Genomic DNA, 14601 nt, shown 5'->3' with positions numbered 1-14601 from the left:
ATCTTTAAGCTGTGTTACTTCTTGTGTGTGAGGACCTGTTTTGGAACACTGCTATCTAATTTGCTGAAGTGCTGGTTCCTCACAAGTCCTGCTAAGTTGGTGAAAGGTGTATTCTGAGTTTATAGAGGGTGTATTTAATGCTATGTCATCCTAGGTGGCAAAGATAAAAGACATGGTCTCTGCAGTTCTGCACAGTTTGGTCCAGATTTCTCTAATGGGAATGTGACCAGGAAGTTACCTGAGTGCTTTATGGATTTCTGTACTGTCATCCCCATAGAAAAGTGCAGGAATAAAGGAAAATTTTCAGCATAGCCCCAAATCTTTCTTAGTATTACTCAGTACTAAGTGATCAGCATAATCCCATGTGCTGAACTTAGTGGTGCTGCAAAGCAAAAACTGATCAGGTAATAAACTGGATATGTCCTTAACAGACCAGAAGTGGTTGCAGTTGCCTCCAATTTCCATCATCTGCACACATTAAACCTGTTTTGATTGTATCTGATTTATTCTTGGTATTCTTCTGCAGGTGGGCACAATGTTGCAGAAAACACCTCCCCCAAAACAGAGAGAGGAAAAGTTACTGTAGTACTTGGTAGTTCCTGACTGGAAAGAGTTGCATACAATAACTTTTGTTTCATTTCTACATATTCTTCTCTTTGCATACACCGTAAACAAATCAGTTGAAATAAGCACTGATTAACCACAGAGACTAATGCTTCCCTTTCTGTTTATGTAACTTTTTTCTGATTTTTCTGATTTTTTTTTGCACTATGGTTAACTCTGTTCCAAACCTCATTTCCCCATTAAGCACAATGCAATGTCTTCTGCAAGGAGACAAATATAATAGCATTTACTCTAAAAATGTGCTTTAATAAGAGAACACAATTATCAAACTGAAACTATGGGAAATGTGTCACCACAGGTCCTACTTAATGCCTTTAAATCAGCAGGGTTAATAAGCCCTGGTATTTCTGTGTGGCAGAAAATTGGCCAGAGCCCATCAAGTTGGTGAGGAAGCTGTAGGCGTTGCCTCCTCTGGCTTTCCCAAAGAGCCTGACTAACTCTGCCTCATTACCACGGAATTGTTCTTGGCATTGCATGAACTTCCTGACAGGAGAGGAGTGGCAGACCAGCCTTTGGCAAACACAGTATTTGGAGTTAGTGTGCTCTAAATAAATTGCTCTGGAGGGTCCTGTGGCGTCCCTTATGGACAAGCAGAGGGATCCTTATGATTGTGACCATTTTACTTGGGAGCTGTTCACCCCCTGCCTTCTTGGCCCTGTGCACCAGGCAGCCATGGCAATATTTAGCCTCACCAAACCCAGTTCTTGTGGTAAATCAGGATGCACGCTCTGGGGTTTGGTTCCCTGAGGAACACCACACGTTGCACGCTGCAGTTTCTGTCTCAAAAGCACAACACTCTGGTGTCATGAGCAGGAAGTGCTGCCTGCCCCGGTCAGAGTTAACATGGCCTCCAACCATTTTTGTACCAAGAAAATTCATTAATAATTTCAACCGCCAAATTTGAATATGTTTTTGTTTGCTAAATGAAGGAAATTCCTGCTGTCAGAAGCATCTCCTTATGGAATAGATCCTTAACTGGGAATCTAGGGGAAGATGAATTTCTGGATCCCAAAACTTCTTCATATTAGTTTTACTGAATAGTATTATTTAACTTAAAGATTCCAGAGGTTTCTGAATTTGATTTATGCATTTGTAATATTAAAATAACACATGGCTGAAGAAATGGAGATTGTCCTGGGAACAGAATCTGGGATTACTCTCTCTTCGACCTTTAGTAGCCTCAGGTTCTCTTCTGCCCTTTCCTACTCCTGTCTGGGAGCCAGGCAGTCAGAGCACTCTGGTGTGGAGAATGTGGAAATGAACTCTCTCTTGGGTTCACTGGACACTGAACTTGTATCTCTGATTCTGTGAGCTTGTGTTTGGAAACAAGGCTGTAGGTGTGTGCTCTCCTTTGAACATATTTTAACTTCATATGCCAAACTCACTTTTCTAAACTCTAGGTAAGGGTCCCTGCTTTGGGGAATTGGGTTTTAGACTCTGATTGCTTCTGAATAGGGGAGCCTTCTCTCGGTGTGAAATTAAATTAATGACCCTGTGGTGGAAGAAGACAAGATTTCATTGTAGTTTAGATGTGCTGTCTAGCATGTAGAACTACCTGCCTTACCTGTTTTGTCTTACTTGAATATTTCTTGCAAAGTAAATCCAAATCTTATAGCCCGAAGTTCTGGGACACAGCATTTGCAAAAGGCCTGCCTTATCTATGTTTTATTTTGGGATTTGATCTCAGACTAGCACTAAGTTGGTCCTATTAACTGAATGCCCTTTAGTTGCTGAAGTGCATCCCACAGTTGTGTTTCACATGGAAAGATCTGCATCCCTATGCTTCAAGACAAATCTGCAGCAAAGCAAAGCATGGCAGGTGAGACAGGAAGCCTCTGCTATCATTACTCTTATGAGCAAGGTGTGATGTTGTAAATCACATATGCTCAATTGTTACATTGACAACTTAATATTGTTCCAGTCATAAGCAGTGTGCACAAGGAAATGTATATCATAAAAATAAAAAAATGCTCCTTTTGGCACACTATTTTACCTTAAAAAGACTACAGGAGATAGTCTTATTTAACTACTAGATCCAGAAGCAGAAGATATAAGCTCAATTTCTCCTGAATACAAGCAAGCTTTGGTTGAGGTAAGATTTGGTTGGGGTAAGGCTTTTTTCTTTTCTAAATAGGTTGCCTCAGTTGAATGCTAAGTGTGCATTTTGTTTAGCAATAGAAGTTACTTGCTTGATAGCAGACAGGAGGTTATTGACTTTATTCCCAAAACCTTGGTGCTTTAACATAAAAAGTCTTCACATGAAAGTTGAACTCTAAACCATTGGGGTGATGAAAATCTTTTACTGAAGCAACTGTTTAAGTACTGTGTTTGTTATTTCAAGTGACTGCCCCAGTTGCAGCAAGGAGGGAGCACTGCTGTACACGAATCCACAAGGATACAGAGATTACATTCTCTCCACCCTAAGTTTTTATCTCTATTGGCCCTGTGAGAAAAGCTGATGTCTTTCAAATACCGAAGTGCTTGGGCTTTGTTACTGATTTATGAGGTTCGACTGCTGTGCTTGTCTTGTGCCTCTTGACCTCTGCTCTCCCCTCCCTTAACTTGAAACCTGCTTTCAGTTTCACAAGCAAGTTTTACCAAAAGTCATGTGACACCCCAAATAGCCAGTGGATTTTCATAAATAATTTCCCAGTGTTCAGATTAAGAAAATATAAGGAACTCTCAGTTGTTCAGTTTGTATTGTCCAGCAAAGTTGCATCCCTGCCCCAGGATAACTTTGTTTTGTCAGAGACTGGGTGTCAGCCCAGGTACCATGCTCCTCACACTCAGGGATTCCTATCAGCACTATGATTTCTTACAGCCAGCTGAAGCACGTAGGAGAGTTTGCTTTGCCAATGCAGCAGAATTCCTGGACTATGGATTTCAAACCTGACTTTTGTTGCTACTGGAAAAAAAAAAAAGAGCAAGATTCAGACTCTGTCAGCTTGGGAAATCTGTGTAGAACAGCCAAACAAAGGGTCATTCTGTCAAGGGATTTCAGAGATTTATTTATCTGATCTTCTAATGGTGTCTGGTGTAAGAAACTGTTACAGTTACATCTGTGATGAGGTTGCTCTCGAGAATACAGAGACACCATTCAATTTGACTTCACATAATATCTGATCTCTGCCAGACCCATATAACTGCAGTACTGCATGGTTCTAAAAGGTGACATTAATTAGGAATGATTTATAGAAGCATTTTACTAATGGTGTTTTTGCAGTATAAAGCAGTATGAGTGTATGAGGCATAAATGCTACGTTACATACTTGATACATTTCACTAATAATTCTCTAGACAAAAGAGGATGTCAGGAAATATGCCTTGCTGAAGTGCTAGTTTGTAGTTTCCTTGTTTGGCATAAATGACCTAAATGGCAAATGACTTGTCTGTTACTGTATGCCAACAAAAAAGACTCAGCTGTCTAAGAAAAATGGAAGCAAATGATGATGCAAAACTAAAAAGAAACTCATATCATGGAAGTCTGGAAATGTTCTCCTGAAGTCAAACATAAAACCAAGGAGCCTTATATGGAAATTAGAAGGTGACAAATACAAAACACACACCAAATTGATTTTTTTGCATTATATATAATTAGATAATGCAATTTACTACCAGAGGTTGTAATTGGAGCCAAGAATTTAATGTGATGGGACAAAACCCTATTATATGTTAAATAAAGCAATCTAGTTTACAGTAACATAGAAGAAATATTGAACTCTCTACTTCAGATCTTACAGCAATATCAAAATTATTTGACATACAGTTTTGGGAAGAGAATGAGAAGATCTTATTACTGCATTTTTATATTTTCCCCAGAGGGCTGATGCTGGAAGGTCTTAGAGACGAAGTCCTGAAGTAGATTGATATCAGGTCACATTTGGTGTGGCAGTTCCTGTCCTCATGTCAATTAACCAGTCTGACTACTACTGCCTTTATCAGATCTTTGAGTTTCTTGCTCAGTACAATGTAAGTCAGCCATGGAAATTCAGAGTTAAAGCTACAGATGACCATTGCTTGTTAAAATATTTATTGCTTTGGCACAGTCCTCAACAGGGCTGAGGTAACTGTTGGTGCAGACCATGACACTTCATAGCAGAGGTATTTCTAGCTCTCACTTTTTAGCCAGAAATGTAAAATGTGTTAAACTGAGCACTCTGGTGCCTCTTAGCTTTATATCTTCTTTAGTACTTTCTTCTTGCATTTCTTCCTTAACTCACTTCCTCCATCTCCACTGTGCTTCTCCACTGGTGTATCCAGCCCTTGACAGGCCTTTCAACATCTCTGCTGGGCAAGCTGGCTTGTCTCAGCTTGGTTCAGCAACTGATATTTCCTCTGTGTGCTCCTTAAAATATAATGCTGATAAAATTCTAAGAATAGCCATAGTGGGACAGGCTAACGGGTGAGTGCACACAGTGCTCCTGCATGCTGCTCTGCCAACTTCCAAATGTTGTCAGCTCAGAAACAGCCCCAGCTAGATTTAATTCCTACAGAGCTGTTTTTATATATGCAATGCATTTCTCCCTCTTGAACTAATCCATACAACATCTGAATCAATTTAAAGTTTTGCTGTCTACAGCATCCTTCAGCAGGGAGCTCAAAAGGTCACCAAAGTACCTGTAAGGGGCTACTGTCATTGTTTCATTCTGAGCTGGCTCTTGCTTTCATTAGATGTTCCCAAAATGTCTCTATTGCAAGGGAGAGTAAAGAAATTGAAAAAACTGGATTCTCTTTCACCCACTCCAGGTTGCTAATGATTACACAGACCTCTGGTCCTTGCTACCCTGTGCCATTTCTTTTGTAGAGTGAAGGCTCCTGGCTTTCTTAGTTGGTCTTGATATAGAAGCTGTTTCACACCTTTCATCATCCTTGTTGTCCCTCTCTGACCCTCTTCCAGTTTTACATTCTTGCTGAGATGTCCCACTTCTGGTCTAAATTAAGGCATAAACCAGGTTTCACTTTCTCCATTTTACAGGGGTGTCCATGAGGTCATACAGCAAAATAAAAGTGGTAGGACGAAAGAAATTCACATAGAGAAAGAAGCTGGTGTTATCCATCTTCATTGGGAGCCAGCAGCTTTTTGTCCTGTGCAACTGGAATGCCTTTTTTTTTCCCTTCCCTTCCCTTCCCTTCCCTTCCCTTCCCTTCCCTTCCCTTCCCTTCCCTTCCCTTCCCTTCCCTTCCCTTCCCTTCCCTTCCCTTCCCTTCCCTTCCCTTCCCTTCCCTTCCCTTCCCTTCCCTTCCCTTCCCTTCCCTTCCCTTCCCTTCCCTTCCCTTCCCTTCCCGCACCTTCCCTTCCCTTCCCTTCCCTTCCCTTCCCTTCCCTTCCCTTCCCTTCCCTTCCCTTCCCTTCCCTTCCCTTCCCTTCCCTTCCCTTCCCTTCCCTTCCCTTCCCTTCCCTTCCCTTCCCTTCCCTTCCCTTCCCTTCCCTTCCCTTCCCTTCCCTTCCCTTCCCTTCCCTTCCCTTCCCTTCCCTTCCCTTCCCTTCCCTTCCCTTCCCCTTCCCCTTCCCCTTCCCCTTCCCCTTCCCCAGACTCAAAGAAGGAGGGGACATAAGCCTTGACAGGAAAGAAGAGCAAAGTTTTGAAAAAGATTATTTGCTGTGTCAAGGAAACATTTCCTTTTGTCCTGGAAGCTGGAGAGGCAGATGCCAAATGGCTTTTTGTTATTCATGATCTCTGGGAGTCATTGGCTGGGGGGTGCTGAGAGCTAATGGGTAAAACCACTGGATAATGTTTGTATGACAGGAAGCCCTCACCAGTCATTCAGGACCTTCTTCCCAAAATTTTACACACATTAACTGCTTCTCTCTGTGCTGAATACATTGAATTTTGGAGTGTTTCAATTTGCTTAGCCATCCTTATACTTTTTATCACAAAATATTATTCCTCTGACAATCAGAGTGAAATTGCTTGGCCAAGAATGAGAAACTTTGTTGAAAAGATGTAAAAATAAGAACACATATCCTTGTTCTTTCCTTTCACATTTGAGTGTTTCAAGACATGAAGACTGGAAAACACTAATTTGTATAGAACAGGAATAAGAATTCTAATGCTATCCAAAACTTGAAACTTTCAGAAGCCTTTTTATTCTGTTGCTTACAAGAAAGAACAAAGTCCAGATTAACTAAGTGTAAGCATATTCATAATTTATCTTTCAGAAAATGCACTCAAATGAAAGACAATTGAAGATGAGACAGCTTATTTGTTGTGATCTCGCATCACAAGCCATCCTTTGGTTTCATTCTATCTCTTCTTATAACAGAGTTGATAATCAGATCTCACAGTTTCCCACTTCCTAACACACCTCAACCTTACCTATTATTACACATCTAAGTCAGAGAATTTCATATGATTATCCGAGAGTCTCACAGCAAAACAAAAAACATCCACAAGAAAGCAAACAGAATAAATACAGCTGTTCCAAGCCTGTCCATTGCAATTCTCAAAGCGTGAACAGAAATGAAAGAATATCCTTTTCACTGCGCAGTTTGTAGGACCAGATCTCCAGTTTTGTTCTTCCCCAGAAAGGACCTCCATTGTGCCTCTTCCCTGCCCCAGCAGCTTCATTTTGCTGCTCTGTTGGCTGTGTGACAGCAGATGCCCTGGCACTTTGCCGCTCAGCACCGTTCCTTGGGGATGTTTCTGGGCGGAACGAGGCCTGCCCCACACGGGATATGTGTGGCACCTGCTGGAGACGGTCACGGAGCTGCTGAGGGGCCTGGAGCACAGGTCCTGTGAGGGGCAGCTGAGGGAGCTGGGGGTGCTCAGCCTGGAGAAAAGGAGGCTCAGGTGGGACCTCATCACTCTCTACAGCCACCTGAAAGGAGGCTGCAGCCAGGTGGGGGTCCAGCTCTTTTGTCCAGTGACAGTGACGAGAGCACATTATCTTAAACTGAGCCAGGGGAGGTTTAAGTTGGACATTAGGAAGAATTTCTTCACAGAAAGAGTGATTGAGCATTGGAATGGGCTGCCCAGGGAGGTGTTGGAGCCACTGTCCCGGAGGTGTTTAAGGAAGGGCTGGAGGTGGCACTCAGTGCCTTGGTCTACTTGACATGCGGGTGTTCAATCACAGGCTGGACCCAACGCTCTCAGAGGTCTTTTCCAGCCTCACTGACTCTGTGATTCTGTGTAATAAAACCTGGCAATGCCTTGTGATACACCACAGCGACCCCGCTACGCCCCTCGGCCGCCCGCACCCCCGGCGCTGGAGCAGGGCGCGGCCCGGGTGGGGCCCCCGTGGCCTACAACTCCCATGGTGCCCGGCGGCGGGGCCGGTGCGCGCGGCGGGCGCGCAGGGGCTGCCGGGGGCCGGGCCGTGCGCGGGGGCCGGCGCCGATGGCGGCAGGCGCAGGGGGCGGCTGAGGGAGCCGCCGGTGCCCGTCGCGTCCATCCGCCGCCGACGCCTCGCCCGCCCTGTCCCTCCGCCCGCCGCTATGGAGGCGCTGATCCCCGTCATCAACAAGCTGCAGGACGTGTTCAACACGGTGGGGGCCGACATCATCCAGCTGCCGCAGATCGTGGTGGTGGGCACGCAGGTGAGGCGGGCCGGGCCGGGGGCGCTGGCGTTCACCGCCCCGAGGGCAAGGTCGGGGTGTCCATCGCGCTTCCACCGCCGCACACCCGCGGCTGCCTCCGCCAAGGGCACGGGGGGACGAGGCGGGCGGGGCGGGCGGGACGCCCTGGTGCTCGCGTTCCCCCCGCACGCCTTCCGCGGCTCCGCTGCCTCAGCCCCGGCCGCGCTGGGAGCGCCTCATGCGCCGCCCGCCCGCCCCTTGGCGCTTCTCCGGGCGGTTCGAGCGGCCGAGGAGCTCCGCGGGGCTGCGGGCATGGCCGGGGGCCCGGCTGCCCTGGCTCCGGCCCGCACACCGGCGGTGCGGGACGCGTCGGGGAACCCGTGCAGCGGCAGCCGCCCCGGTGCGTCAGCGTGACCGCCATCGCTACTCGGTCCGTGCCTTCCCTTCTTCGACAGCGGCCGTGCAGCGAGCGCCGAATAAAAGCGATGTGGTAGCGGGACGGCATCGTGCAGGCGTGGATGGTTTTCCTTTCCCCCCGAGTTCTTGTGCCGTTTGGACTCTTTGTCTTGGCTGGGGATGGGGAGTGAAGGTGAGAGGCGAGGCCAGCGACTGTTGGCTGCAACAGTTGCAACACGTGCGTGGTAATGCTCCTGGGCTGGAAGATAGCTCTGAGCCTCTCATATCTCTTCAAATGGGATGCTGCTCTTCAGCAGAACTTTTGGCAGCTGAACGTGCCTGACCAGAACTGCAGCTGTCACAAGGGAGTAGAAGATGAAGTGTTAAAGAGAAGTAACACTTGAAGCTAATGGATCTCTCATTTTATTTCTGTGAAATTTAAATATCTATTGAATGTGCTGTGCTTCTTCACAATAGCTCGCTCACCAAAGACCAATACCAAGTACTCTGTACTCAGGATTTTTATTAACAACTTTAAACACCAGCTGTATATGTAAAAGCAATGGCATTTTTCTATGTAAGATTAAAAAAGTATTTTTTTCCAGTTTTGCTCTATGAAGTATACTGAAGTGGCATTTTTTAAAAATACTTTTAAACAACTCTGTCCTAGTTATCTTTTCCTATGTGTAAATACTTTCCATAAGTAAATACTGAGAGTTAAAACAGTATTGACATGTCTTTGCCTTCAGTAGTCTCCCCACCAGTATCAGTCTCTCTTCAGTGCTCCATTCAGGATATTTATGAACCCCCATGGGTTATCATGAAATTTCCTATCATGCCAAAACAAAGTCCTTAATGGACTACAGAAAAATATATATAATAAAATATCTAGCAAGCTGTATCTTGGGGTTTTTTTTGTTTTAGTCAGGGTTGCTGGAAGAAAAAAAGTCTTTACTGACATAGTAATTCTGTAGATAGTTATTTTATGCAATTAGTTTTAGTTTAAATAAAATTTTATTAATCTGTTAATTTGAAGTTAGTTTATTGGAGACCAGATTTATGGAGATGTGTCAGATATGGCCTTAGAGCTCATAGTTTTGCTGCTGGTAACTTGCTTCCTTTTTTTTTTTTTGGCATGTACCTTTTAGACACTCCTGTTTCTTTGTGGCCTTTAAGTCTGTTCACACAGCTGATGTATCTGTAGCCCACTGGCATATGCTGTCTTTGCTTTTTCGTCTTTGAATAATATTCACAACAAACAGTCTTGAATTTGTCACCTCCATTTTTCTTGTAGGAAGCAAATGCTGCCAGTTAAGGTTTCTGTAATTCTCTTTTAATTGAGGTATGCTTTTTTTCTTCTGATTTGCCAGTTGCTTTTTTTAAATGACCTTTTTACATATTCAACAAGGAAGGGAAAAATGCTTTCTGAAGTAGTTTTCTGTTTATTTTTCTCTCTACCCTTTTGGGTTTTTGTGCTTGGTTTTCTCTGCTTCTCATTCGGTGCATTAAGTTAATTCTTTCCTTTCTAGAGTGTGTAGAACTAGAAACTGTTTATAAGCCTTAATTCAGCTGTGAGTATTTTCTGTTTCCCATGTTACCTTCCCCCCACCTCTGTTGTTTGGGATTTGTTTCCTACCTGCCTTGTGCCCTGAGCAATTGAAATGCTTTACTTTTTCCTCTCTCTAGATACATTTGGGTGCTAATTGCAAATTGTTTATCAGTAAATTTTTTACATTTAGATGGCCTCTTGCACTTGTAGTGCCACTTCCTGCCACTCAGTCACGTGAGAATTCCTTCTCATTCTCCCCATAAATATTGTGTAAGTTATTTCTGTATCCTAGTACAGGGTCATTTAAGAAAACTGGGGACTGTGCTGGTAGAACTCAGAGGACACCTTCAGACTGCCAGTTTTTCTTCTCGGTTTCAGGGTTTTTCTGCCATTCCCGGATAAGTGTTCTATTTTTTCCCCAGTTCAGTATTCCAGTTCCATTTTTAGAACTGTATGACTGAAGTGCAAAAAAAAAAAAAAAAGAAAAAAGTCCAGGTTAGGAATATGATATAAAAATATTTGTTCAGCAATGCTGTAATACTCAGTGTTTTGGGTGATACAAATGCTTTGTGCACTGTTATTTGTAAGGGATAACAAGGTATTATTGAAGTGCCTCAACCAAGCACATTAAAACTACAGTAAAAGAAGTTAAGGGGAAAAAAAGTAATTTGGTGTGGATACGTGGTTTCACAAAAATTAAATGCCTATGCTACCAAAGTGGGCATAAGATTGAGAATAAATTTAAGAAAACCAGCCAGACAACAAAATATCTGCCTAGAAGTAGGTAAAAATGAATTATCTTTATTTTTTGTGCCATTAATTCTTGGAATATGTTTGGGATTTTTACTAGTCATCAATCTAGTTTGTGCAAACTTTAGTGTCAGCTTTGTAGCAAAATTCTTCTAATACTGACATTATAAAATCACCTTGTGGGCTTTGTTTGCACTTGGTAGAGTTAACTGAAGTAGAGACATTATAGTAGTGAAATTGATATAGCAGCTGATGGAATTCACAGGTGAGATTTGGGAGTGACCTTTCATGTGTGCATTTATAGAGTACTTTTGCTCAGTCTTCTGTCAATGCCATTTTGAGACTGTAAATGGGGAGATGGAGTTTGCAGTATTTAGTATAGGTTTCTGTTGAGTGTCCCCCTGGGATTGGCTCACAGATATGCATTGCATTTATTCCTTTGGTTTTTTTTACTGTGTGGTGTAATTATCATGTTTGATGCTAGTGCTAAACCGCTTTTTATTGCAAGGTGGAAAGTTTCTTGATCTGAAGTCACAGCCTGAGCACGTGAATATGTATAAATTTATTTTCTGGTAAGATAAATGGTTGGAATGCTAATTTGGCTGTTAAGAAGTTAACAGCAGTGGGAAGGTAATGTAAAACCCCCAGGCTAGTGGGATAAGGAGATGAATCCAGCAAAATCTGTCAAAGCATCCCATGTGAGAGAGACTGGCGCCTTGGTCTGAAACTTCAGGTGCTCTGCAGAGCTTCTGTGACTTTCCCTGGCAGGGAAACAGAAATTTAAGCCACTTAGCTCATTCAGTGTAGCCTACATTGTGTTGGCAAAAAGCCAGTTTGAGGTGAAGGAAACTCCAGTTTGTACCAAGCAACCAGGAAAACCCCATGCCGTGTCGTCCTCTCTCCTCTCTTGCTGACTTGCTGGTTTGATTTTTTGTTTTGTTTTGTTTTGTTTGTTTTGATTTTTCTTTGGTGGTTATTTTTTTGTCCAAGGATCTTTCCTGGCAATTCAAGCAGATCCAAAAACTCATTTGTATCTACATTTGAATAGAGGATGTACCCTGAGCATTGCCTCCATGCTGGCTGGGGAGAGTTGTTTTTTTCTCTCAAATGTTTTGCAAACTTCCTGATTTAGTTTGGCGTTTTTTCTTTGTTTTCACATCTGAGATTTACAGTCTCTGGTTTTGGGTGTAACTGTTTTCCTTTTTGCCATCCTTTGCTCCTGTCAAGTCATGCCCTGACTGTTCTGCTGTCTGTTTCAGACAAGCAGGAAAGTGAGGCTGACATTAATTAGCTGTTTACATTTACCAGACATAATATAAATGTTGCTGCTGCTGTGATACAGTGCAAACTGCATTTAGTGTTGTGCTGTTTCTTTTCTCTGATGGGCTCCCTGTGTTTCTGAACAGCTGAACTTTTTGGGTCCTGAAGGTTTCTGTGGTTGAAAGGATGGCATTTTCACTGTTTCTATCTGTGGACTTCATATGAATTAAAGTAAAATGATAGGTCTAGGAACTTGATCCTGTATTTTAGCTTCCTGTGATTCTTAATATGAAGGCATTATTAAACACTATTTAGAAGAAGGTATTAATTTTCTTGTTTGCAAATGCCTAGTTATTTTGAAAGAGTGAGAGTCTGCACAGAGTTTGCAGTTGTAGAAGATTGTGGATAAAGGAGTTTTGTGCTTCTCTTTTTTTGTTTCGTTTGTGTGCTTTGTTTTGGTGCTTTTCTGCAAGGGTCCTGTTTGTCTTGTGATTGGCAGTTGTTTTTCCTGGAAAACCAGTGCTTTAATTAGACCAGGTGAATCTTGTATGTTATCCAGAGGGCATGGTGCAAAGAAAACATTTTCAGGAAGATGGAGGGGAAGAGTATTAAAACAGCACAGGCTTTTTTTTTCAAAATCTGGAGAGACAATGACTGTGTAGTTCTTGGAAAAAATTGTTTGTGTGGTAGCCAGAAGGCTGACTAACTTAGAGATTTGGGATTTGGGTTTGTTTTAATAATACCGTTGCTTAGAACTTTTAAACTTTTAAATGTGCAAGTTGGTTTTGTTTTGATTCACTTTACTGCAAGTCCAAGTCATGAATATAGCAGTATACAATACTGTGTGAGGTGAGGATATCTGGCTTGCAAATGTGAATCTTCAAATACCACAGTTCCATGATGTAACTGAGAGTCTGTAAGCTGTTTCTACTTAGATGAGGCATTTTTTTCTTAAGTGAATTATTGGAGGGCTTTGGAAATTGATGTACTGAGGAAGATGACATCTGCTAATCATTGCTGCATTTGTTGTTGTTTGGCACATGCCTACAGTCAGGTATGGTGTAAATGCAGGATTTCTGAAGAATTTTGACTGAACTGTGTCAGTTCTGGCATTCCTTACCACCTGTACATGAGCTGTTTTACAGGAGGTGTTTCCTGTGACTGAGTCTCCCTGGCTCATTCAGGAGAGCTCTCTGTTCAAGTAAAGAAGGAATGCCCTGCAGGAACAACAATCTTGTAGTCTGGACAAGATCTTGCATGTATTTTGCAATAACGAGCAGTGCATTATGCTGGTTTTACTGCTTTCTCAAGTTGGGATCAGCCTGTTGTCTCTTTTGCATCTTTTAGAAGTGTTGTTTTGTTTCAAACAATGTCTTAAAATAATCCATTTGGCCTGCTTATAGCTTTAACATTCTTTTTTGATTAGTAAATAAATTTTTTAAATTTGTTAGCTGTTTAGAGCCAGCCTAGCTTGGGGCATTCCTAGTTTGACTAAGAAAATTTTGTTATAGCTGTTCCAACCAAAGCAGTTCCTTTGTGGAAGTACTCTGAAACTGTGTGTGTACTCATCTTTTATTCCAAAATAATTCGTATTTGCAAAATAAAGAAAGAAAAAAAAATCTGCTTCTCTGTCGTTATAGCAGGCTGAACTCTTTCTAGGATGGTGGCTGCAAAAAACTTTTTAAAATGTCACTGTAGGTTATATTCCTGTGGATGAGATCCCAGCACAAGTGCATTAGCTTTTATTTCCCAATAATAGAATGAAAATTTAGGAAATTCTATATGTATGTATTGCCAGGAGCAGAATTTCCCAGCAGGACTTTTATACTTTTTGTATGACAGAAACTGCATAATTGCCACCATTTCATCTCGGATGTCTAAGCCAGATGCGTTGCTTTACTTAATAGAGCTCTTCAGGAATTATTATGTGTCATTGAGAAGTCTCTCTTACCTCACAGTTCCTTACTGTCATTCCTGAATGTTTGCATTGTGCAACTCCGAAAGTCATAGGGAATTCTGGCATCACTGCCTCTATTTTTTTGTGCTGTCCTGTAATGTCTGTATTGTGTTGCAGGAGTTCTTTGCCTTTTTTCCCCGTTGGATGAAATAGTAAAAAAACTTAGCAGTTTGCTCTGTTCAAAAGCAATGAGCTAAATCTTATACTCCTTTTAACTAATTTTTGTTTTGGAAGTTTCCCAGTATTTGGAAGTTGCCCAGTGTTGGACATGTTTCCTTAACAAGGTTTTTTTCCCACAGATGATGTATTGTGCGTTGGCTCCACAAAGACATTATGAAGTCTAAAGATAGACAAAGGTAGGCAGGGGATTCTTGTAAGATGACTTGAAATTTGTTGCAGTTGACTCAATTCCATTATCATTTTAATAGTACTTGAAATATACAACAGTCAACAATCTGAGCATGTGACTGTAAGAAATTTGATGGTTCTTGTGCATTAGTGAGACTCCAGGTGAGCCTGGTGTTAATTTGTCTTGTTGGACTAATTTGA

The 14601-nt window shown here is 42.4% G+C and overlaps 1 protein-coding gene across 5 annotated transcripts in view; it reads left to right on the top strand.

The window, feature by feature from the left end:
- The first annotated feature begins 7912 nt into the window (after positions 1-7912).
- DNM1L (dynamin 1 like) overlaps positions 7913-14601 on the top strand; it is a 34567-nt gene continuing 27878 nt past the window's right edge. For 3 of the 5 annotated variants that reach the window (XM_063395608.1, XM_063395611.1, XM_063395607.1), the window contains exon 1: positions 7913-8161. In XM_063395608.1, coding sequence (XP_063251678.1) covers positions 8060-8161 — 102 coding nt within the window. In that variant the 5' untranslated portion in view covers positions 7913-8059. The remainder of the gene's footprint in view (positions 8162-14601) is intronic. The other 2 variants (XM_063395610.1, XM_063395609.1) reach the window with 1 other exon arrangement.

This window comes from Prinia subflava, chromosome 4, assembly GCF_021018805.1.
Source record: "Prinia subflava isolate CZ2003 ecotype Zambia chromosome 4, Cam_Psub_1.2, whole genome shotgun sequence".
NCBI classification, from domain to species: Eukaryota; Metazoa; Chordata; class Aves; order Passeriformes; family Cisticolidae; genus Prinia; species Prinia subflava.
Note: the sequence above shows the minus strand (reverse complement) of the source record. Positions and strands in the feature narration are given on the sequence as shown.